The sequence below is a fragment of the Chrysemys picta genome, chromosome 9 (assembly GCF_011386835.1).
Source record: "Chrysemys picta bellii isolate R12L10 chromosome 9, ASM1138683v2, whole genome shotgun sequence".
Taxonomy (NCBI): Eukaryota; Metazoa; Chordata; order Testudines; family Emydidae; genus Chrysemys; species Chrysemys picta.
The window spans coordinates 63,335,731-63,360,239 of record NC_088799.1 but is presented as its reverse complement, the minus strand read 5'-3'; the positions used below and the strand labels follow the sequence as shown (position 1 = coordinate 63,360,239).

General features: G+C 47.2%; 2 protein-coding genes across 7 annotated transcripts in view; one reads left to right on the top strand and one right to left on the bottom strand.

Moving 5' to 3' along the window:
* Positions 1–266: 266 nt before the first annotated feature.
* Positions 267–24,509, bottom strand: LOC101938853 (regulator of cell cycle RGCC-like). Of its 5 annotated transcripts, none has more exons than XR_010590198.1 (7): positions 20,189–20,344; positions 14,517–14,610; positions 12,644–12,704; positions 6,648–6,803; positions 5,744–5,824; positions 3,665–4,008; positions 267–1,825 (listed from the first exon to the last, which is right to left on the bottom strand). XR_010590198.1 is itself a non-coding variant. In XM_005279158.4 (7 exons), the coding sequence occupies exons 2-7, from the start codon at positions 14,529–14,531 to the stop codon at positions 1,818–1,820; spliced, it is 384 nt and encodes a 127-aa protein (XP_005279215.2). In that variant the 5' UTR covers positions 14,532–14,610; positions 20,189–20,342; the 3' UTR covers positions 267–1,817. The 5 variants fall into 5 exon arrangements, 1 of the variants encoding a protein (XP_005279215.2); XM_005279158.4 differs by having other exon boundaries at positions 3,946–4,008; positions 20,189–20,342; XR_010590200.1 differs by lacking the exons at positions 14,517–14,610; positions 20,189–20,344 and adding an exon at positions 24,441–24,509.
* The window catches only part of LOC101938583 (ras-related GTP-binding protein A), a 36,081-nt gene continuing 24,396 nt past the window's right edge, over positions 12,825–24,509 (top strand). The window contains exon 1 of one of the 2 annotated variants that reach the window (XM_065556396.1): positions 12,825–12,918. The gene's annotated coding sequence lies outside the window, so the exon portion shown is untranslated. The remainder of the gene's footprint in view (positions 12,919–24,509) is intronic. The other variant, XM_065556398.1, reaches the window with a different exon arrangement.

Below are 24,509 nucleotides of genomic sequence, written 5' to 3'. Positions count from 1 at the left end.
GAGACACCATGCCCATTGAAGACTTTTTCAAGCATCCTCATTGCTTGGCTACTTCTGTCTGAATGCTGCGATATTTCTCAGGGTGACCCAAGGGTCACACATAGCCCATGTGGGAGAATCACTTAGCTCCAGCTCCCATCACAGATCCTTTGTCCATGGGGTTAGGTGCAACCCTATAACTACAAGATTACTTGAGTGCACAGCTCTGCAACTCCAGGAATGGGAAAGCCCTGGAGGCAGCATTCACAGAGCAAATCCACGCTGGGTGAAGGCTCCACAAAATCCTTTTATTCATAAAATACATGCACATCTGTATAAAAATTTTAGAATCATCCTTATTTTACAATATTTACAACAGAATACAAGCATTCAAGGCAGAGGCATTTAGGGTCTGGTCTGAAGATATTCAGTAAACAGCTGGGAACTTATGAGAAAGTAAGAACCATTGTCTGCTTATTTAGGCCAGTGGTTTTCAACCTTTTTTTCATTTGCAGACCCCTAAAAATTTTCAAATGGAGGTGTGGACCCCTTTGGAAATCATAGTTCATGGACCCCCAAGGGTTCATGGACCACTGGTTGAAAACCACTGAGTTAGGCAATAAGTATCTTTTTGAACCTGAAGAGAGACACCTCATTGCACAGATCCTCAGCTGGTGGTACTTTGACATTGCTCCATGGAAGTCAACAGAGATATGTCAATTTATGGCAGCTGAAGATCTGGCTTGGCATCATTATTAAAGGTCATTTATTAGGATTCAACAGCCTCCTTTGGTCAATATAGATCAACACAAAATTAGGTGTGGTCAATTGTAGAGCTGTGATCCAAATCCAAAGTTGAGGGATGTTCAGCTCTGGTGGTTTGCACAGTCCCATTATACCTTCTAGTGGAGATCCAGAGGGTTAGTATGGGTCTCCCTCTACTCTTAAACTACAATAAATGGCAATCAATTGCTAGCCTAGCCCATCTTAAACCCTTAGGGAAGGTGCTTAGAGCATGAGCAGACACTTAGCCAACTTTAAAATGGAGATGCCCACCAATTGCTGCAGGTGGTATTTGCCAGCAGAGCTACCACTGATACCAAAGAGAGCCCTGCAGTGTTAAAGTACTTCAGGAGGTTCATTAAGAGAAGAACAATTGTCCACAGGCCCAGGAAATACTGTACAATTTCTCATAGAGAGGACCCTGATGGAGCTGGGAAATAAAAGGGTTCACCCTGCTTTCCTTCTCATTACAGATGGGACTCTGGACTCCAGGGGTAGCTTACCTTGGCTTGCAATTCCGGCACCTGGAATTCTGCTTAGAGTAAAGATATCTCCTTAAACACTCCACCCAACCCCTTCCCCTCAGAGACAGGGAGACAATACATTGGAAAGAGGAGGGAAGAGGAGTGCTATGGGTAACAGCTGGAGAAATTTTGCTTTGAAAGTGGAAAGTTTTTGTGGTTAGTAGCCCACCAAATGCAGAAGGAAATATGCCAAGGCCAGTACCTAAATAAATCCCAACTTGCAGGTGCCCACACCCTGAGATGAATCAGTATTTGCTATTTATGCTGATTGTCTGAAGAGGACAATCAAATGAGACAGAAGGAAACCAGCCAGGATTCTCAGGCATGATGGATTTGCACTTCAGGTCTGTCGTTGTTGCTGGACAGTTGCTCTGCAGATGGGAAGTGTGCCTGTATTATCCTTGCCCCATAGGGTATGAATTTTAGACCCTGCTCTTCCAGAGTAGAACATGAAAGGATGGGGTGGAACAATGAGAAACATCTCAGATCTGCCATAACCTCTTCTCAGAACTCCAGGCCAAAGACAGCATCTCACATCTCTGCAGGGCAAAGAAAATGTATTGTTAGGCCACTGAACTCAGCCAATGCAAAGGAAACCCAAACCCTGTTTTGCCAGGCTCTGTGTGTAGTGGTTAAACTGGGAATCGGGCCTCCTGGATCCGGTTCCTGGCTCTGCTTGGGGTTAACAGCCAACATTTCAACAATGACCAACTGATTTTATGTGCCAACTTGTGGCTTCTGTGGGGGGACATTCAGGGGTGCTGAGCAACAAAGGAACTCCAGGGGAGCTGCACAGCACATCTGAAAAAACAGTCAGACCCTAACTGCCTTAAGCTGGGCACCAAAAAATGACTTTTGAAAGTTTGGACCTTAATTGTGTCTCAGTTTCCCCATCTGTAAAGATGGAGACCAGCCATCCTGTAAAGTGCGTGGAGATGCCTGGGTGCCAGGTGCTGGAGGAGAGCAGCGTTTTGTTATTACGGCTTCTCTCCCAAGTGAGATGTTATGAATGGCAGAGGATTCGATTTGCAGCTTTTTACTCATTCTAGAGAAGTGGGCCAGAAGTTGCGGTCAGTATCCCTGCATACGGAGGTCAGAAAAGGGCAAGAATTTCCCTTAGACAAAACTGAAGATAGAAACCGTCTCCCACGTGCATATGTAAAACCCCCCTAGGTTTCATTAGCAGGGAGCAATGCAGCAGGCAAAGAGTTGCAGGAAAGATCTGTCACTCTGCTCAGTAAAGGCCAGTGTTACAGGCCTGGAGGTCAGTGTTTATCCAATAGCAGCCCAGCCCCAGCTTGCTGTCCTGCACTCCTGCTATCACCACAGATTATCCTATACGCTGGACATCCACATTGGTTTGATTTGTTTTAATCACAGCCGGCTGCTTGAGTGAGAGGAAATCCAGCCTGGGCCACCTCTCTCTGGGGGGTTTCCTGCCAGCACCAGCACAGCGGGAGACAAATATAATCAGGAAGTGCTGTCATTTCCCCTCTCCTCTCAGACTAGAGGGGGGCTGCAAGGAAGCAGCAGGGATGCAGAGCTCGGGCGGCAGCTTGCCAGGGCTGCCCCGAACACACTGGGCCAATGTAGCCCTGAATGATGGAGACTGTAGAATTTATCACCTGTGGCGCACCCAGCACTTCACCAATATCTGTCAGGCTCCCCAGCCACCTCCCTCAGGGCAGGACAGTAGCATCACCCCCACTTGACAGATGGGAAAGGATGGCGCAGAGAGGGGAAAGGAGACACTGACCCAAGGTCACCCCAGCAGCTGGGTGGAAGAGACTAGAATGGAATCCCAGAGTGAAATCCTGGCACCATTGAGGTCAGGGGGAGTTTTGCCACTGACTCCAATGGGGCCAGGATTTCACCCGAGATCTCAGATTCCACTAGTGTTTAATGCTGGTGTTTCTAACAAGCCTGAGGAAGTTAGGTGCCCAGGTTTATGGATTCCATGGGAGCTGAGTGGTGCTCTAGGGCTGGGGATCTCAAACTGGGGGTCGGGATCCCTCAGGGGGTCGCAAGGTTATTACATGGGGGGTTGTGAGCTGTCAGCCTCCACCCCAAACCCACCTTTGCCTCCAGCATTTATAATGGTGTTAAATACATAAAAACGTGTTCTTAATTTACAAGGGGGGGGTCACACTCAGGCTTGCTGTGTGAAAGGGGTCACCAATACAAAGGTTTGAGAACTACTGCTCTAGGGGATTCAGGCACCTAACTCCCATTGAAAATCCCACCCTTAAACACTAGATTACATTCCCCGCCATGGCTGCCTTGTGTCAGACTAACTCAGGAGGATGCACTGTAGTCTAGACACCACATTCCAGCCCAGGGGCTCTACAACCCTGGAGGCAGCAGCCCAGAATTCACACCTGTCAGGTGTCCATGCTGTCTGTCAAGATACAATTCCTAATGTTAGAGGAGAGAAGGATGCAGCCGCCACAGGACAGGCGGAGCTCCTGCAAGGGACTGCACAGCGTGGAGAACGAGGAGAGGCATAGTCAGACACAGTCATGCCTAGGGACAAATCATCAGCCTGGATCAGTCACCGTAGTTCTATTGACTTCAGGGGAGCTGCACTGGTGGCCAGCAGTGGAGGATCTAGCTTTCAGTGGTCATCAAAACGTGGCAGAGATCAAGGCTCCATACATACCCTCTAGCACTTTATCCAGATCCGCAATGAACTCCTCCAGCTCCTGTGTGTCCCCAAGCTTAGCTAACAGAGAAAAAGATCTGTAGTCAGATGCTTGGCATGCCACACCCATCCCAGTGCAGGTTACAAAAGGGATTCTCCTTGGCTTCTTCTGCCCATGGCTGCTCAGGCCATGCTACTATTACTGCTTTCATAACATCATCCATTGGCACATCTTGTCACAAGGATTTGGAACATCTGGGATGTAGTTTATAGACTAGCCTGAGGCTAGGTCTACACTATGAACTAGGGGTGTGATTCCCCGGCTTCTGTACACATACTGGCGCTCACTCCATGCAGCTGCATCAGCATAGGCCCGGTAGCACGGGTGGCTGCAGCAGAGGTGGCTGAGCCCTGCCAAATACATACCTGCTGTTTTAAAGGTGGGTTTGCACTCAGCACGGCTCAGGCGTGCCTCCTCTGTTACTACCTGGGCTACCCAACTACCCTGCTCTTTATACTCATGCTAGCGCTCACTGAGCTAGCGTGAGCATGTGTACATGAGCCGGGGAATCGCATCCCTAGTTAGTAGTGTAGACACAGCCTTAATGTGAAATCTAATTGGGTTGTGGGGTACTTCTGATGGCCAGTCTGGAGTACAAATGATTGGTCTGCCTGGCATTATGGCCCAGGTCTTTTGGAATGCCTTAAACCAAAGCACTGAGACTTGACAGTAAGGTGCATATACTGTGATCTTTACTGATCACATCAGCCTTGCATGAGCACTTATTGATCTCTCAAAGCCTGCACTGTACACACTCATCTTAGGGAAAAATGTGGGATGGATTTTTCTGGAGATAGTCTTTCCAAAGTCCTGACTAGGAATTGAAGAGCCTGAGGAATGATGATGGTGTCCCCAGGAGATGCCTGGGAGAGCATCAGACATCTAAGCCATGGTCCCTTTATTGTGGAGTGGAAGTGTGTGTAGGCGACTCTCCCTAATCTCTGAATCCTCATACAGATTCTGGTCTCATTTCTACAGGGGACCCAGGATGTCACCCCAGAACAAACCTCCTTAGAGGTCCTTGGGCAACCACCAGCCTGTATCCCCATTAGCACAACCAGTTCAGCCACTGAACCCAGCCAACATGCTTCTGGGGTTTAGGATGGCCCAAAGGGGTGTCACCTGGACTGATGGGCTGAACTTAAGCGAAGGAAAATTCAGGTTGAATAGTAGGAGGAACTGATAGCTTGGAGGCAAGGGCCCCCTTCTCCTCTCACTTTCACTGGGGTGAATCAGGAGCGACTCCATGCAAGTCAGTGGCGTTCTGATGTAGAAGAAAAATCAGGGCTACAGACCCAAGTATTTCTCTTGTTCCTGAGCCATGCAAGGCACAGCTTCTGAGATCACCCTCTGCTGAGCCCTCTGTCAGGGCCAGGGCTTGGTGACCCTTTCAGTAACAAGGTTCTGGGCTGGGATCCATGAGTGCTGAATGGACCCATCAGATCGGATTCCAGCCTGGACCAGAAACATAGCTCGGTAACGTCATGCACGTTCTGCAATTCAGAGGGAGTCAACTCTACTCTCAATTCCTCACAGAACATACCCCGCTAGCCAGGATTCCCACATAAAAACATGGATATGCTGCAGTTACTGATCTGAATGCACCTTACCTTTAATGCATTCAATTTCTCCAGGGCCATTGCTGAGGGAATGGGCTCAGATCCTGGATTCCTCTACCCTGAGGGCTCTTTAAATAGGATTCCCTAGGGTACCCCTTGAAGAAAACTTTTTGATGGAGATCTGTCCTGGTCTTACCTTTGGAGTTAGCAATGCTGTCTGACGTGTTGAGATCTTCCTCACTGGAGTTTAAACTGCTCCCAGGAGACGTGCTGGTACCTGCAGACAGAACAAGATCAGTCACTGCACCAAGGCATCATCTAGCTCCAAGGACCACAGGGGCATTATAAATATGCCAGCAGGGAACAGGGGCCAACATGGTGAAACATGGATTCCCAAATCTAGCTGCTGGGTCCCACTTTCTGTCAGCTGAGCAGCTGAACTGCATCACTTTTGCTACAAGTCCCAGCTACAAAAGTGAACAACGCTTTTTTACCAGCCCAGCAGGGGCCAAATTCAATCTAACAGCATCCTCTGCAGTCTGGGTGTGATGGTGGAACACAGTGATCTGGAACTTCACTGGGATTATCACAGGCACAAGGGGGCAGAGAAAGATCAGAGAGGTGGGTTTTGGCCCAAGACTCTGGTATGTTATGCAGCAGTGAAGCCATTAAATCCTCTCTTGCATGGGGGTTACAATGCAGTGGCTGACAAACCCTTGACTTTAAAGATGCACCTGTCAGGCACACAGACATCACAACCCCTCAGAGTAAGCACAGATGCTACCCAACAAAGCCTTAGAGGGAAGAGACCCATGAATGTGTGGCCAACATGGGGATGCTCAAAGACGGAATGACCTGAAAGTTGAATCACTGAACAAAACAGAGGTGCAGCCACAGACATTTGGGGAGGTAAAATTGCAGGAGCCCTGCAGCCACGTTCAAGGGATCTCCAGCAAGATAATAAGTGGTTGGATGGGGATGGAGGAGGCAGACACGTTCCCCTCGTCCCTCCCAGTGGGTTTTCCCCAGTGATGCAACACCCCACCCCGGGTGAGCACCATGACTCCTTTTATTCTGCACCAACAACCCCCAGAACTCACTTTCTAGCTCATCAATGCCGCTGTCATAGACACTGGGCAGGGTCCTTCTCTTCAGCTCCTCCAGGTGCTGCTCATACTGACAAACTTCACCCTTGTCAAAGTCTTCAATCACCTCGTCAAACTCCCTCAGGAGGTCATTGAGGTCATCTGGCAGCACTGAAGATTCAACAGATCAGCCCAGTGAGTCATTTGGAGGCAATACAGACCCTCTCTCTCACACACACACACACACAAAACCCTGGAGTGCTTCTGGGCAGGGTGGGAAGGGGGATCAGGAGATCAGAAAGAGAGGGAAATTATGGGACAAAGGAGGAAAGAGGTTTGCTATGAAGCTTGGAAATCAGATGACATGGGGAGAAGAGAGAAGTTGTCCTGGGTGGTAGGAGCTGCAGGGGAGAAGGCTCTCGCACCAGCAGGGGAGAAGGCTCTCAGTGGACAGATTTTGGGGGAGAACGGGGAATTCAGTGCACTGAACAGAGCAGATAGACTAGGAGCCTAAAGTCAGTGACGTTACCACAGTGTAGAGCCCATGTGAGAGTGATCAGAGTCAGGCCCTGGATCTGAGTAAGGGGGAGAGACCAGAAAAGCAACTTTGAAGTGATCCGTAGAGCAGAAGAGTGTTCCCATAAGATGGCCACCTTTAGCCACATACATAATGGAACACAGGAGGAGCTGCTGTCTGGGTGTGCCTTTATCCACCCCCAGCATTCCCCGCCATGGACACCCCAGCAGCCAATCCCAGTTATGCTCTCAGCATCATGGGCATGTGGGTCAGATATGACCATCAACCCCTTGTTCTCAGTTATCCCTGTGATTGACTGGACAACATGTCCTAATCAGCCAATGGCTGTGCAGCCACTCATTTGCAATAGTGCTCATGAGTGTGACCTGAGGACACAAGGGCTCTGTCTACAGAATAGTTCAAACTGTGTCAGCAACAGTGCAGATGCAGTTGTGCAGCAGAGAGTCTGAGATAGACCCTGGGCCTGATTCTGATCTCACCTACTGCTTTACCCCAGTGTAATGTCACCAATTTCATCAGTTACTCCCAGTTTACACCAACGTGAGATTGGAATCAGATCACGCCAGTTCATTGGATTCCTCCGAGTGGTTTTTAATGGGCATGGGAAAGGGGAGGGGGAAAAACCAAGGGATGTAAATTTGTAGAGGAAACTTTGTCAGGATTTTAAAGGATCCCTGTATTTACTCCTGGGTAGCCGAGTGAGTTTCCAGGACCAGCCCTCCAGCAACGTGCAAATCAAGCAATATAAATACAATTGGCAGAGTCTTCTCTATAATTTGACTTCCTTGTTGTGAAGCTAGGAGTTGGGACTGTAAGCTTTGGCAATTCTGTAGGAGAAAAACCAACATATGGAAAGCAGCAGGGAGTGCTGGGAAAGCTGTACGGTCATCCCAGCCTAGGGGCAGAGCAGCAGATGTACTCCAGGATGTGTCTGAGCAGACTCCAGGCCACCAGCTTGAGCAACGGGACAGACAACTCTTCCCTACCCCCCTCAGAACTTTCAGCCTCACTCCACCCAACTGCTATGGGCACCAGCCTTCTGGCTAAGGAGGGCTGTAAGAGAACCAGCAATTCTAGCCAGCTAAGGAGCAGCTGGGTCACTGATGCATGGTGCAAGGTTCTTCTTCCCCTTGAGGAGTGAGCATGTTGCTTCTACAGCTCCACCAGCAAGAATGTGCCAAATGCAGCTGGGAGCAAATAAGAGCTACTTCCATTGACTTCAGTGGACATTCCACCAGCTGGTGCATCAGCACTTTGTGCCTTGTAGCCAAACTAATTGTCACAACCAATCCCACATCACCACTGACTTTGACCCATTGAGCCAAAGTCCTCCTTGGTTTAACTCCATTGCCTTCAGGAGAGTTACAGCAGGGAGCACACTAACCCACTGCCATTTTTCCCCAATGCAGCGGGCCTTGAAAAACTTACAGAGTAGCCTTGGAGTCAGGGCCGGCTCTAGGATTTTTGCCGCCCAAAGCAAAAAACAATTTTGGCCGCCCCCCGGGTTCTTTAATTACCCCACCCCCCGGCCCCGCCTCAACTCCGCCCCTTCCCCAAATCCCCAGCCCTGCCTCCTCCCCCCAGGCTCTCAAGTCTGGGAGGGAGAGAGAGACTCCGCGTGGCCGCGGCACGGGCGCCGCTTCTCCCCCTCCCTCCTAGGCTCTCAAGCCTGGGAGGGAGGGGGAGCAGCGGCGCGCGAATCAGCTGTTTTGCGTGCCGTGGCAGCAGCAGCAGCAGAGGTGAGCTAGGGCGGCCAGGGCACATTTTTAGGGGCGGCATTCTGGCGCCGGCCATGCCGCCCCTAAAAATGTGCCGCCCCAAGCACCAGCTTGTTTTGCTGGTGCCTAGAGCCGGCCCTGCTTGGAGTGTAATAAAGAAGCAACATTACAACCTTGCAGAAAGAAGAGCTGAGCGGATGCACCACAGGATTGCAAGAGAGGCCACTCTTCAGCGCATTTACAAACCACCGCTCTACACTACATAGAGCCAGGTTCTGCTCTCCCTCAGAGTGGGGTAAGTCAGGAGTCCCTCCACTGGGAAGCTGGTGTGTGAGCGGAAACAGGCCTGTCAGCTGGGTCTCTCTAGCCACCTATTACCATAGTAGCTGGCTGGCTCACAAACATTAAGAGGCCAGATCCTCAACTACTGGAAACCTTTGTAGCTAATTGCCCACTGGGCACTTTGCAGAGAGAGCTTAAAATAAGATCTTAGCTTCAAAGAGTTTACAATATAAACATTTGCTCTGATCTCTGAAAGACTATTGAAAGCTTCTTCTGTTCACAGGCGCTCCCTCCTCAACTCACAATAGAATGCTTTTATGGGACCCAAAGGTTTTGATGCAAGCCAACTTGAGCAAGGTAAAGTTTGTCATGATTAGTTTTTGTATGGAATATACTCTCCTGTGTGAGTTGGAGACACCCTGCAATACTCATGAAGATTAGGGCAAGTTTAAGATGGAAAGCCATCCTGCTCCTTTATCCATCAACCTCCTTGCTTTGCTGGCTTCAAGTTCAATCACATCCTTAGCATCACATACAAGAGCCTATTGTCTGTGTGCTCATTTCCTCTGAGGTTTTCTTGACAGTAGACTTTTTTTTAAAATATAAACACCCTTCTGAACTGTATGAGAACTGACGTACTCAACTGAAATGAATCCTGGCGAGCTCCTGGGATCCACAAACTGGGTTCTGATTTCATCTATGCTGGTGTAAATCAGGTTTAATTCCACTAAGTTACTCTGGATTTAGCTTAGCTGGGGATCCAGCCCTATCTTTGTAAATTCATGGCTATTTATTTAGAGTACCACGCTCAGAGGACATGCTCATCGGTCACCCATGAATAACAGCTTTCAGAAAGATCAGAAAATTCTTCTCCTGCATTTACAGCTTAAAATTAAAACCACTTACAAAACACAAGCACAGACAAGATAATCGAGAATGTAATGAAGCCTGACTTCTGTGAGGGTGTGCACGGGCCTGTGTGGGTGTGTGCATATGAGTGAGAGATAACGGTTACTGTCCCGATCCTCATGCCATTTCAAGAATGAGGGTAACGGTACACAGGTTATCTGCAGATGGCAGGAAACATACACACTGCAACTTCTATAGACCAGCAACTGTTTTTAGTTAGATTATAGCAAGAGGAGGTAGAATTGTGCTGCAAGAGTGCCTTCTGAGTGACATATCTTGGCTCTCTGAGAGTCCTTAATAAATAACTTGTTTTGTGGTTCTTACCACAGTTTAGAGGGGGAAACCCTTAGAATATTTCCCTAGTCTTCAGTAAAGCAGTCTACTTTTTTCCCCTTCCATTGTACAACATGTATTTACTCTTCTGGGCAGAAATGCAATGCAGATAGGCTTCATGGGGAGAAAGTTGCCGAAGAGAAGTTGCTGCTTGGAATAATTGATGGCTAGTAAACAGTTTACAGGAGCGTGATCCCAGGATGGGGTTTTTCCCCACAGCCTTGGAAGGAATCACGGTTAACAGCTGACTTGCCTGCCCATGAGAGAGGAGCTACAGGCTTTGAGGTTCAATGCTGCAGCCGCTGCTCTGTACCCTTTAAGTCTGGGAGCTGGAGCTGTCCCTCACTATCAGTACACTATCAAGAAAAAAAATTGGGGGAGGGGAGGATTTTTATCAAAACGTGGCTGTGTATGGATACCGCTCCCTGCATGCAGGGACACAAATCCACAAGAGCTACTACCCATCCTTTAACATTCATGAGAAGGAAGAAGTATAACAACACGGTCTGATGCTGGAACCCTTAATCCATTGAAGCCAGTCAATGAGCTGAGGATCAGGCCACAAAATTCTATCCGAAGGGTGGATACGGTTCCACATAGAAGTTTACTCTTAAGAAATGTTAAGATACAGTGAGTTATAATCCAGAAAATAGCTCACACTAGCTGTGTGGAACAGCATAACGAGGAGTCCTTGTGGCACCTTAGAGACTAACAAATGTATTTGGGCATAAGCTTTTGTGAGCTAAAACCCACTTCATCAGATGCATGGAGTGGAAAATACAACTTGCCTACTGTATTTTCCACTCCATGCATCTGATGAAGTGGGTATTAGCCCACAAAAGTTTATGCCCAAATACATTTTAGTCTCTAAGGTGCCACAAGGACTCCTCGTTGTTTTGGTTGATTTTTGTTCACATTGTTACTATTTCAATAAGAGAAAAGGAATGTCTCTTCATGACACAAACCTGTGACCTGGACTTTTAGGAACACATCTATTTCTTTCTTCTTTTCTTTTGAAATTTGGTCTGAAGTACATTTGTTTTCTGGGGCTGAGAGACGCTGGGAGGATACTGTTGCAAGATCATAAAGACCAGAGATATATTTTAGTTGCTGTGTGATGATTTATGTGAATTATTGGGAGAAGAGTCTATTTGTGTAACTTTATTTTTAAAATATGTCAAGGATTACTTAAGGCAAAGGGTAGGCACTCCTTTTTCATTGACTGTGTACAAAAACTAAAAGTAAATACACACAATATATATCTAAGATAACATCTTTCCCTCTTTAGTATGAATGAAGAGATGAAAGAATAAGCTCACTGTAATTGGTTTAAAAATAACGCAGCAAGTCTCTGGCATTTTTCCTCTGATCAGGTTTTAGGCTAAGGGCAAATAATCAAAAATACACACAGCATGTTGGATTTTTTAAAGTAACATGTGGAAATAATTCTTGTGATATGAATTGTTTTCAAGAAAACCTTTTTTCAGTTATTTAACACTATTTATGATGATGCTTTATTGTGATTTAAAAAAAATCTGTAGCAACAAATTATACTGAATAGAGAGAATTCTATAAACAAGGATGAGGAGAGATCTTTTAAAAATACAAACACACTGAACAATTATTTCTCCTTACTAAGATCAAGAGGTAGTGATACAGCTAATTCATTCTATAGCAGGGGTCGGCAACCTTTCAGAAGTGGTGTGCCAAGTCTTCATTTATGCACTCTGATTTAAGGTTTCACGTGCCAGTAATACATTTTAACATTTTTAGAAGATCTCTTTCTATAAGACTATAATATATAACTAAACTATTGTTGTATGTAAAGTAAATAAGGTTTTTAAAAATGTTTAAGAAACTTCATTTAAAATTAAATTAAAAATTAATTAATTAATGGAGCGGTGGGCCAGGACCCAGGCAGCGTGAGTGCCACTGAAAATCAGCTTGCCTTCCGCACGCGTGCCATAGGTTGCCTACCCCTGTTCTATAGCATTCAAACCGGTGCACCAACCTCTTCGATATTATCCCTTTTTAAAAATTGGATTTTCTAAGGATGACGTGCAAGGTTAAACATACAAAGCAGTACAAGGTTTTTAACAAAACAGCCAGAAAAGGTCAATAAGAGTTTTCAAATACATTAATGAATAGAAACATTTACATTCCAGTGATCAAATATAATTGTAATAACTCACAGAGGGGAGAAAGTTAATACAGAAGGAGGCAGCACTAACCTGCATTGTTCATGTTCTCTGTGGGCCTGGCCATGATCAGCTGAAAAAACGCTCTTCTCTTCTGCGAAGAAAGACAATAGGTCACAATATGAAAGTGACTAAATTCTAAAAGCTATTTTCACACGGGCGCGGCAAGTTTTGTGCTTTCGGCCGTGCCCCCTCCTTCGCTCTAAGCCAATCAGAGGGCCGCTCGCGAGGACCCGCCTAGCAAACCCCAGCAGGCTGTCAAGAAGCGGCGGCTGAAAGAAGGGGGTTTTCTGTGAATGGAACGAAACGTGAGTCCCGGAAAGAATGCCGTATGTCCGGCTGAAAAACGATACACTCCGCGGCACCGAGCAATCGCTTAGGATCCTGCAGACGGGGCTAGTGCAGGGCACCGTGGGGGTTATAGATCGGAGGCCTAGGCGTATTTAACCCGGGGGGGTGTGTGTGGAGGAATTTGCAGAAGAGAATAAAGTCCTGGAGGGCGTGGGGTGTGGCAGAAAGGATGAAAACCTTGGTGACTCGATAGTGGCGGTTGCAGAAAGGGCTAAAATCGGGGCGGGTGTCTGGGTGTAATAATACCTTGGTGAAGCAGTGCTGTGTCTGGGGGCAGGGCCGGCTCTAGGCACCAGCAAACCAAGCACCTGCTTGGGGCAGCACATTTTCAGGGGCAGCATTCCGGCCATCGGTTTTTGTTTTGTTTTGTTTTTTGCTTAGGGTGGCAAAAGCCTAGAGCCAGCAGCAGCGTGGGGGGGGCCTGGGACCGCTGTGGTTCGTGTCGGGGAGCAGCGCCCGCACCTTGTGGCTGGGTTGAGCGGGCTCCGAGCATGGGACCGGGTGGGGGGAGCTGCCTGCAGGTGCCGCAAGGCGGCCGCCCCCCAGTGCCGCAGCCGGGGCTGGGTGAAGCTGCCCGAGCCGCCTAGGGACTGCGGCAGGGCGGCCAGGAGCAGCAGCAGCAGCAGGGCCATAGTGGGGACTGGTGTCTGGGGCGCTGCCATGTGGGGCCTGCGTCCCGCTCTCCGGGGCTCCGCTCCCTCTGGGGCTACCCTGCCCTAGCTCCTCAGTCCCCTGCCAGGGCAGTCCCCCAGCTCTGCATTCCTGGATCCCAGCCGGTCCTGGAGGCAGGAGGCCTGGCTGGAAGGACCCTGGGCTGAGGCGCCGCCCGGGAGCCCTGCTGCTTACTCCAACCCTACCAGCGCTGGACTGGCTAGAAGCGAGGGGGGAGCGGGCGGAGTCAGCACTGGTGGGGGGGAGCCCAGAGCTGGGGAGGCAGGGGTGTGTGGGGGGCAGCCAAAATTTTTTTTGCTTGGGGCGGCAAAAAACCTAGAGCTGGCCCTGTCTGGGGGGTATTAGGAAAAGGCAGAGCCATTGTTGGCGGTGATTCGCAGGGTATCTAGACAGAGCGAGGATGAAGCATTTAGGAGAGGGAGGGAGGGAAAGAAAGAAAGGTGTCCAGGACTGTTTGCAAGGGATAGGAGAATAAAATGTGTGCACGCAAGAGAAAGAGAGCTCAGTCGGGGTGCTAGCAGAGGGGATGGATACATCCCTTAATGGTATGTGGTGGCATCTGAGGGCAGGAGCTGGGGGACGGGCCCTTTTCAGCATTACACCGCGTGGACGAGTCTTGAAAAGTACCCAAAATGTGTTACATAATTTATGGACTGCCCCATAACATCCTCCTACAGTTGAGAGCCCTTGTATAGAGGGCCTAAAGTGTTATGGGCAGAAATGATTTCGCACTATTCAGAGAGGTGAGGGGGTGGGGGACTTCACCAGTCAGTAAAATCATCCTTTTCTCAGTGCCTTCTTCTGTCAAGACTCCAATTCATAATGTCAAAAACAAACTAAAAAGCAAAACCACATGCCAAAGAACTGAGTTTAACATGCTTACTTCGGTAGGTTTCATGTTTCCCGTAGTTCTTATTTCTACCAGTAAATCCCAAATTGTTCTGTTTGAAAACACTGGCTTCCTTCCGTGTCTGTTCCTTGAGGGTGTTAGTCCACAATTAAGACACAGATCAGAGTATTTAGGATAAATTCATAATCTGATTACATGAGCTGTAACTACTGCTGGTACAATGCTATGTATTTCTTCTAATTAAATCAAACTCAAAAATTCAGGACAAATGGGGGTGGGGGAAGGAGCAAAGAAAAACAGAATCACTCAGTTTCTAAGTGGAAATGTGCCATTAATGTCACTGAGGACTAAGGGTCTGGCTTGGTCTGGAAAAAAGGAGCCTGCATTTTAAAATGACTCATGCTAGGTGTGCCTTGATTTTAAGGTGTCCCATCTCAGCACTCTGATTTTCACAAGATGAATGCCCAGTTCTGTCTGCAAATCAAGCTCTTTAAAGTCCCTCCAATTGGGCACCCAAAAATCACTAGCGATTTTTGAAAATATAGGCCCTGGTTTGTATTTAGCAACATGAAGAAAGTCTGAAACCCACACATGATGGGCTTGTCTACATGGGGAAGCTATTGTGAAATAAGCAAGGATGTGAATTTAAAGAGCAATAACTTTTCCACATTAGCTATTCCAGGCTATTTCCCTGTGTAGACAAGCCCTTAACATAAATGATGGCTCATGTCCTGAAATCTACCCTGCTCCTGCAATCAGTTACACATGAGCAGATATTTGTGCCCACACAGAGCTCTATGCATGTGCAAGTGATTGCAACATAGATCTGAATTCAGGATCGAGGTCTTAACCATATGGGTGCTGAGTGAGTGACCTCAACGCCCCCGGTGCTCAGCACTGAGCAGAACTTAGTCCTAAGAACACACCAGCTGGTTCAAAGAATTTAAAAACTTGGTTGGCAAAGCGGAGAAAGCCTGTAAGCTCTGCAAGTCAAATAGAGCCCTAAATTAAAGAATTTACAAGTTCTGCTGATGAAACCAGAGAATTTGTTAGCTCCGTGAGCTGAACAGCTACAGAGATGGGAGTCTGTATGTATGTATATCTGCAAAACTGGGAGCTCCATATTTTTCTTCTTTAAAGAAAAAAAAACCCTAATAAATCAAGCCAGCGTTTATGCAGCATTAGGTTACAGAGTTAAAATCACACACTGTCATAACTATAAAGGGAAGGGTAACAGCCCTCCTGTGTACAATACTATAAAATTCCTCCTGGCCAGAGACTCCAAAATCCTTTTACCTGTAAAGGGTTAAGAAGCTCAGGTAACCTGGCTGACATCTGACCCAAAGGACCAATAAGGGGACAAGATACTTTCAAATCTTGGTGGGGGGAAGGCTTTTGTTTGTGCTCTTTGTTTTGGGGTTTGTTCACTCTTGGGACTGAGAGGGACCAGACATCAATCCAGGTTCTCCAAATCTTTCTGAACAAGTCTCTCATATTTCAAACTTGTAAGTAAACAGCCAGGCAAGGCGTGTTAGTTTATCTTTGTTTTCTCAACTTGTAAATGTACCTTTTACTAGGTGTTTACCTCTGTTTGCTATAACTTTGAACCTAAGGCTAGAGGGGATTCCTCTGGACTCTTTAAGTTTGATTACCCCGTAAAGTTATTTTCCATCCTGATTTTAGAGAGATGATTTTTACCTTTTTCTTTAATTAAAAGCCTTCTTTTTTAGAACCTGATTGATTTTCCTTGTTTTTAGATCCAAGGGGGTTGGATCTTGATCCACCAGGAGTTGGTGGAAGGGAGGAGGGGGGATGGTTAATTTCTCCTTGTTTTAAGATCCAAGGGGTTTGGATCTGTATTCACCAGGGAACTGGTGAAGAGTCTCTCAAGGCTACCCAGGGAAGGGAATTAGCATCGAGAGTGGTGGCAGCGGACCAGATCTAAGCTGGTAGTTAAGCTTAGAAGTTTTCATGCAGGCCCCCACATCTGTACCCTAAAGTTCAGAGTGGGGAAGCAGCCTTGACACACACAATGAAGGCACCTGATTCTCCATTGCTTCAGTTTTATACTGACATAACTCAGTTACTTTCAATGCAGTTCCACTGGCAATGTTGCCAGCTGCGATGATTTGATCTCAAGTCTCGTGATACCTAGTGTTTTGCTTCAGACCCCAGCAGCTGGAGTCATGTGATGGCAGAAGAATCTCAGCTTCTATTTAAAAAGCTCTTGTTGTGGAGAAAAGCTTGAAAATGTGACCTGAATGCACTCTGAAGACTCAGAAGCCAGAAGGCAAAGAAAAAGAACCAAAAAGTTAATTTTTTAAAAAGAAATCTTGTGATTTTTAAGCCAGTTTTATGATTGGGGGGGGGGGGGGGCTGACTCTTCATTTTTTGAATATTTGGGGTTGGCCTTCCTGCTCTGGTGTAATGTAGAGCAGCATGATGAGATGCCAAGAAATGGAAAATGCAAGCTCCCAACATGCGGATGTTTCACATATGCTATTTTCTGTTCCTGCTGGTTACTCTTGCTGCTGCAGAATGCACAGAGCATGTGCAATGCAGGTGAGCACCAGGTGCTGCTGGCTTAGGGCTTTTGTAGTTCCTGGCTATCTGTAATTTTGCTGTGCAGCCTCACTGCTCTTCACACAGCTCTTCGGCTCCCATGCGGAGAGACAAGTCCATGCTGACCTCACCGGGAGAGGGAGAAGATGAGCTCGAGTTAGTCCTAGGCTCAGTCAGAAGAGCTGTTGTAGCAATTCAGTCCCCTCCAGATTGTGTGCAGGTCCTAGTGGATCGTGGGACATTGACAATACAGAGTGCACCCAGATTGGCAGCCTCAGCAGAGAGGCCAAGGATAGAATGGGCCATGGACACCACTGAACTCCTGTCTCAGATCAACAGGCCCCACATTGCTGCTGAGGCACATTGGTACAGGGGAAGCTTGTCCGTCTGCTGACTCTGGTGTTTAAACTGCAGCAGTGTCTACAATGTGCTGGGCAGAGCCCCTGCCCACCCACCTTACAGTGGGAAGAGACAAATGAACAGACAAAGGAGGTGGGATTGAGATATAACATATAGAAGAGGTTCAGGGGGAATAATTGACATGAGTGGTGACTGGCACAGTGGCCTGAGGCCAGCCAAGGGGCATGTGTGGTGACTGGCACAGAGACCTGGGGCCTATCCCCCCTAACTGGATATTTGGCGCATGAAATCCTGACTGTAGAGGCTGAGTTTTATGAAGACCCAGGAAAGAAGTGAAAGGGGTCGTTTGCACTCTTTGCAAGCCTATTAATTGTAATATTTATAGAGCACCTTTCATTTGGAAGGATCCCAAAGTGATTTACATGCTGTATATGTAGGGATCACTCACTCAGCTCTTAAGTGCAGCACCCTCTGGGGTGCAATGCAGCAGCTGACATAACTCCATTACTTTCCATGCAGTACCACTGGCAGTGTTTCCAGCTGCAATGATTTGCTAGAAGCACTATGCAACAGTTTTCACGAAGGGCAGTGAAGAATTTGGACATTAGGAAAAACTTCCTAACTGTCAGGGTGGTTAAGCACTGGAATAAATTACCTAGGGAGGTTGTGGAATCTCCATCATTGTGGATTTTTAAAAGCAGGTTGGACAAACACCTGTCAGGGATGGTCTAAATAATATTTAGTTCTGCCTTGAGTGCAGGGGCTTGGACTAAATGACCTCTCAAGGTCCCTTCCATTTCTATGATTCTATGATTATGTCTCTGATTGAAATGACATGGGGATGTCCACACAGACATGTTCCACAAGACAGAATTGGGGGTGATGCCCCCGTTAAATGGTTCCTGGGCTTTTTAAACTTTCACAAGGTCAGAGCCTTGGTTTATATCTCATCTGAAAGACAGATGTGAATTATCACTCTTTTGCCAATTGGATCTAAGCCTTGGAATACTAGCAGCTCAGCTGTTATTGCTGAAGGAAGCAACCTTTCCCTCAAGGCAGGACAAGCTGTCCAGAGCATTGGCATGCTCAGAAGCAAAGCCTATGTACATAGATTGCTTCATTACATCCTTTGGTTCACACCCGTCCTGAGTATTGCTGGATGCTCCAGATGTTCGCTGCTCTCTCCTGTGCCAGAGGCAAAAACAAAACATTCTGAATGTGGGTTGGATTGTGGAAAACCCCCTACCTGCAGCGTGACCTGACAACACTGAGGCCCTAACACAAGGTGAAAATGTAACAATATCCCTTTCCTTTTAAATGAAACTCTTAACTCCCTGACTCCTGAGCTGCCTAGCCCAACTCTGACACACTGTGGCAGGAGGAGTGTATTACTCCTCTTTGTGACTGAGTTTCCTCTGGGGCTCTAAAGCAGTCTGTGGTTGAGAAAAATCAAGAGAGCAGGAGCCATTCTCCCGCAAACACAAGAGTTTCCAGCTCAACGTGAAGTGTCACTAAACAACTCTTGTCTCATCCAGTGTTGCCTGCAGTATCCACATTTCACCTCTGTGGGTTGGGATATTAAAGCTCCACAACAGAGCCACTGAGCTAAATTCTCTGTTGCCCTAAGTGGAGACAGCTCCATTGATCCCAATGGAGTTTAGCAGAGGATTTGGCCCCCTATATTTAGGGGAGAGTAGTTCATCTCACTTCCAACACATATTTTCAGCTGGATTGGTTGATTTCACTGTGGGCTGGATGGGCAAAGGCTAAAGACAAACAGAAATGAAGGGGGAAAGTGAGGAAAAGGTGTCCATTTATTTGGTTTTCACATGGCTGGAGTGTACAGGGGATATTTTTATTTTTTTGTCCCTCAGTGACAAAAAGGGTTAATTGATCACTGCTAAGAGTACATGTGATGGGCTCTTAGAGGCACCATCTCTCAGAGCAGACATTGCATCAGGGTCCTTTATGGTGTCAATAAAAGTCCCCAGGGCTCTGAGAAGAGAGCAGGAGTTAACCTTAGTGTACCGGACTCTCTCACTAACAAGGATTCAAGGTCTAAGGCCATGTGGGAGCCGTGGCTGAGCCTGGGCTGGTGGCCACGTTTGCCTGAACAATGACTGCGCTCTCAGCTCATTACTGTATTAAGAGCTTTTGGGAGACTATGGGTATGAAACGCAAAACCTATTATAGGAGCCGAACAAAGAACTCCCATTAAGAAATGGGATTAGCACAGGCTCAGAGGCAGACTATGAAATCAGTTCTAGATGCTCAAAGCACATGCCCTTAACCCGCTTTTGTATCAGCTGTCCCAGTGGATAATGGGACCACAATGATCTCCCTTCCACACCACAGACCAGGACTTTAAAATAACCAAAGAAGAATGAAGAATCCAGCCTGGGTTTTACATCAGACCCAGTGCTTGCTGGGACAGGATACTTTGGAAGGGATTAATTAATTTCACATAGATAATTAGCCATGCTTGGTGTGATCTATATACTGTTGCAAATTGCCAGCACTACTATGATGGGTCTCGTGTTTTCTCTTATTGGGGGGGGGGGGGGTTCAGGGCCCCACTTCTTGCCCCTGAACTGGAATATTAACTGCCCCACTAGTGTCCTAGAGGAGGGGAGTAGAGAGGGAGGGACCCAGGCCCACCCTCTACTCCAGGTCCCAGCCCAAGGGCCTAGGGATAAGTGGTAAACCACTTGAACTAGCAGTTCCTTCCCCTGGGCTACTTCCCTCTCCTGCCTTCCCTCTGCACAAGCCAGGTGTCTCTTTACCTAGGGTCTTGGTCTTCTTAGCCCACCTCAGCACTTCTCCAAACTTCCCTCTGCTTCCCTCCAAATTGCTCTCTGCTCCAACACCAATCCACTGTTTCTACTCCTTCAAACTGTTCTCTGCTCCAACTCCAATCCTCTCTGCTCCAACTCCTTCCCTTGTCTGATTGAAGCAGGGGTTTTTAATCAGGTGACTGACTTCAGGTGTTCTAATTGACTTCAGGTGCTCTAATTAATCTATAGCAAACTTTCTTCCCTCTACAGGGAATAAGGCTCCTTTCTAACCCTCTCCTGCTGCCCTCTGGCCATGCTGTATCACAATACTAACTTGTTCTTTAATACAGAATCAGTTTATGAAAAAAAGGCTCCCAGTGCCTTCCAGAGCTTAGCACTACACAATCCATCCTTAGGATGGTTTCATTTTTAGTGGACTGTTTCAGGGTCTATACATGAAACTGTACAAGGCTGCACCCTAACATTTTCAGGGGTAACATTTCCCACTGCAAGCAAAGGTCTCTAACCTCTCTGCCCCAAGCACACCCTTAGTCTTAGCTTGTTGACTGATTGCTATACTAGATATCAACATACATGTAGATTCTATTTGCAGCCAGGGGTCGGAAAAATCATGTTGCTGGGAAGTAGAGGGGAGTGAGGGTTTCCCCAGTACATCCTGATAAGTTTTGAAGAGCCCTGGGACAATGCAGAGCAGAGGTGAATGGAGTGTCATTATTCCTACCCCCTTACTTTAGGGCAGGGGTGGCCAACCTGTGGCTCCGGAGCCACATGCAGCTCCTTGTAGAGGCACCAACTCCGGGGCTGAAGCTACAGGCACCAAGTTTCCACTGTACCGGGGGCTGCTCACTGCTCAACCCATGGCTCTGCCATAGGCCCTGCCCCCCACTCCACCCCTTCTTGCCCCCTCTCCTGAGCCACCGTGCCCTCACTCCTTCCCCTCCCCACCCCAGGGCCTCCTGCACACCACAAAACAGCTGATCAGGAGGTGCAGGGAGGGTGGGGGAGGCGCTGATCAGCGGGGCTGCGGGTGGATGGGAGGTCCTGGAGCGGCGGAGGGAGGCTGCTGATGTATTACTGTGGCTCTTTGGCAATGTACATTGGTAAATTCTGGCTCCTTCTCAGGCTCAGGTTGGCCACCCCTGCTTTAGTGGATTGCGAGCTGCAGGCCAGAACAGGAACTGGCCCAGACTGGATGTGCCTCAGGGGAGATGTAACTGCCCAGCCTCCAGCTAACACTCTCCTCACAAATGTGTTTGTATGTCTTCAGGCAGAAACTGACCTTAGTCTGGAGGAGATTTTTGATGTTTTAAGAACGCTGAGCTTTTCACTCCCAGATAACCTGAATTTTGAGTAAACTCCCATCTAATGCTGTTGGTTTGTCTCCCCCAGCCCAGGAAGGACCAACTCCATGTTCAGGTTTCTTTCAGGCCCTTCCTTCAGGGTACGGTTTACTGGACTCCAGGACCCAGAGGCCTTTCCCTTTGGAATGCTCTCTGCTGCAGTGGTGAGTCACAGGGCAAGCCTCCCTTCCAACTGAGCTCCCTTTATAGGCTTCACCTGATCCCTTCCCAGATGGGTCTCATCATTGAACAAGGTTGGCTGGCCCCAAGCATCCTGGTCCTTAAAGGGGCAGACCATTCTGATACACTCCCTCAAACGCTGACTTTCTGGGGATGAAATCAGATCATTTTGATGAAATGGCAATGAAATGCCAACACCTCCAGTTCAGAGGGGTTCAGATTTCGAGGTGACTATTTCACACAACCCTACATCGGTCAAACAAAACACAAACGTTGTTGCATATAAGAGAACACAGATGCAGTGACCATCCAAATATTTCAAATCTAATAGAGTTCAGTCTTTAGAAAGGACTTGTCTAGATTAGGGTTTGAAGGTATAATGGTAGAACCTTAGCTAACACATTCTAACACATTTGAAAGATCTGGTGTAGATTGCCTTTAACATGTGCTAAACTGGTCAAATTGAAGCCTAGAAAGGAGCCTAGGCTTTCACTGGATCAGTTTAACATGTGTTAAAGTCTACACTGCTTTGTCTACACTAGACTTTTCAAATGTTAGAACATGTTCTGACATCACTCCTTTAAATCTTAACCTAGACTAGGCCTACAGGCCCAGTCCCTCAAACCTTCCAGACATGGAACTCACCTGTTGACAATGGGAGTTGTAAACAGAGGGATTTTGCCTGGATGTGGTCCCAGGCTAACCACCCTGCTTGAAATAAGTTGTGACAGCCCCATGTCCAGCAGCAGGAAGGAGGGAAGGAAATAATAACAGTGACTCCTCTAATTCAGATCTAGCCAGAAGGCGAAATTTATGAGGTCTCTTCAGCCATAATTCACAATGCCAGAAATATATAAGTCAAATTAACAACCTCCTCTTCCATTTCTTTCTTTCCAATATACTTTGTGCTACTGTAATGCTTGAAGACACAGAGTACAACCCCTTAGTGTAGGTACAGCTGTACAGATATTAAGATGTAACTGCCACTTTTCAAAGATATATAGGAGGCACCTTGCCATTGACTGACCAGCAGAAGACCAATCTGCACTATGTTACCAGCCGTCTCCACAGTGGATGCGGCCACACTATGACAAGCAGAATGGGAACCAGCAGCTCCCTCTGTAAGAAATTCCTTACTTATCACTCAGCCTGATGAGAGACTGCCTGGCTTTGAGCTGCCACCCTATCTCTGGTGCAAGCTCAACCATGTCAGAGGCGTGGTGGTCAGGCTAGTTTATCATGGGGGACTTCTTAGATGCCACACTCCTGACCCCAATGCTTTTGAACAATGAAAATGCCTGTGATTCCAACTTAAGTCCTTTTGACACTTCTGATATTTTCTTTTTGACTTATACGCTTGTTTTAGGTTTCAGTGGTAGCTGTGTTAGTCTGTATCAGCAAAAAAAAAAAACGAGGAGTCCTTGTAGCACCTTAGATACTAACAAATTTATTTGGGCAAATATATAAATTTGTTAGTCTCTAAGGTGCCACAAGGACTCCTTGGTTTTTTTTTACACTTGTTTTAGTTTCCTACTTTATATTTTGTTTGAACTTTTCCCCATCTTTATTGTACCACTTCTGCATTTGCAAAATAAAAAGGTGCTTATACTGGTATAGCGCTTTACGGTAATGGTGAGACAAAGTGGGAATTTTTTGTAATATTTTTAAGAAGGCTTTGTGTACCTCAGTTTCCCCTGTGTGCTGCATTATTACCTGGCAGGTGGGAAAGGACACAGCTAAGAGACATAGATACGGGTGTTGCCTAGCTGTCTGGGCCTTCATCTCCATATCATTGGAGCATCTGAGAAGACAATGGCAAATCCAATTGCCCAGACACTGATACCTAGCAACCAATGACCCAGAGAGATATAGACTTCCCCACCTGGGGGGGGCGGCCCTGAGCCACATCTCCCCAGCTCAGGAACAAAGGACTGGAGAGAGGTGAGGTGGGGGATAAGTGCTGGTTGCTGGAGACAGTTGTGAGGCTCTGACCTGGGGTTCGGCCCAAGGAGATCAAACTGATAGATACACAGAGCTTGCACAATGGGGTACAGCTTGGCTGGGTGCTGGGCTCTCCAGAATGGACTTTGCTTTAACTTACCTTCCTCTATGCTAACCTAAGGACTTCCTATGCTGTGTTCCAGATGACTAATAAACCCAACTGGGCTGTGTGAGTGTCAGGGTTCCCTCCCTACTCTGACCTCTGGAGTACAGATGTGGGAACCCGCATGAAACCCCCCCCTAAGCTTATTTCTACCAGCTTAGGTTTAAAACTTCCCCAAGGCACAAATTACTTCCTTGCCCTTGGTATCGCTGCCACCACTAAGTGATTTAAACAAACATTCAGGGAGGGCCACTTGGAGCCCTACCTCCCCCAAAATATCCCCCCCAAATCCCTACACCCCCTTTCCTGGGGGGGCTTGAGAATAATATCCTAACCAATTAGTTACAAAGGGAGCACAGATCAACCCCCCTGAGTCTTTAGGACATTGAAAAACAATCAGGTTCTTAAAAGAAGTTTATTTTTAAAAAAGATAAAAGAATCACCTCTGTAAAATCAGTATGGAAGATAACTTTACAGGGTAACAAAAAGATTAAAAACACAGAGGATTTCTCCTCTAGGCAAAACTTTAAAGTTACGAAAACAGGGATAAACCTCCCTCTTAGCACAGGGAAAATTCACAAACTAAAACAAAATGCATTTCCTTGCTATTACTTACTATTTCTGTAATATTAGATATATCATTTCAGTAGGAGCTGGATTACTTGCTTGGTCTCTGTCTCCTGAG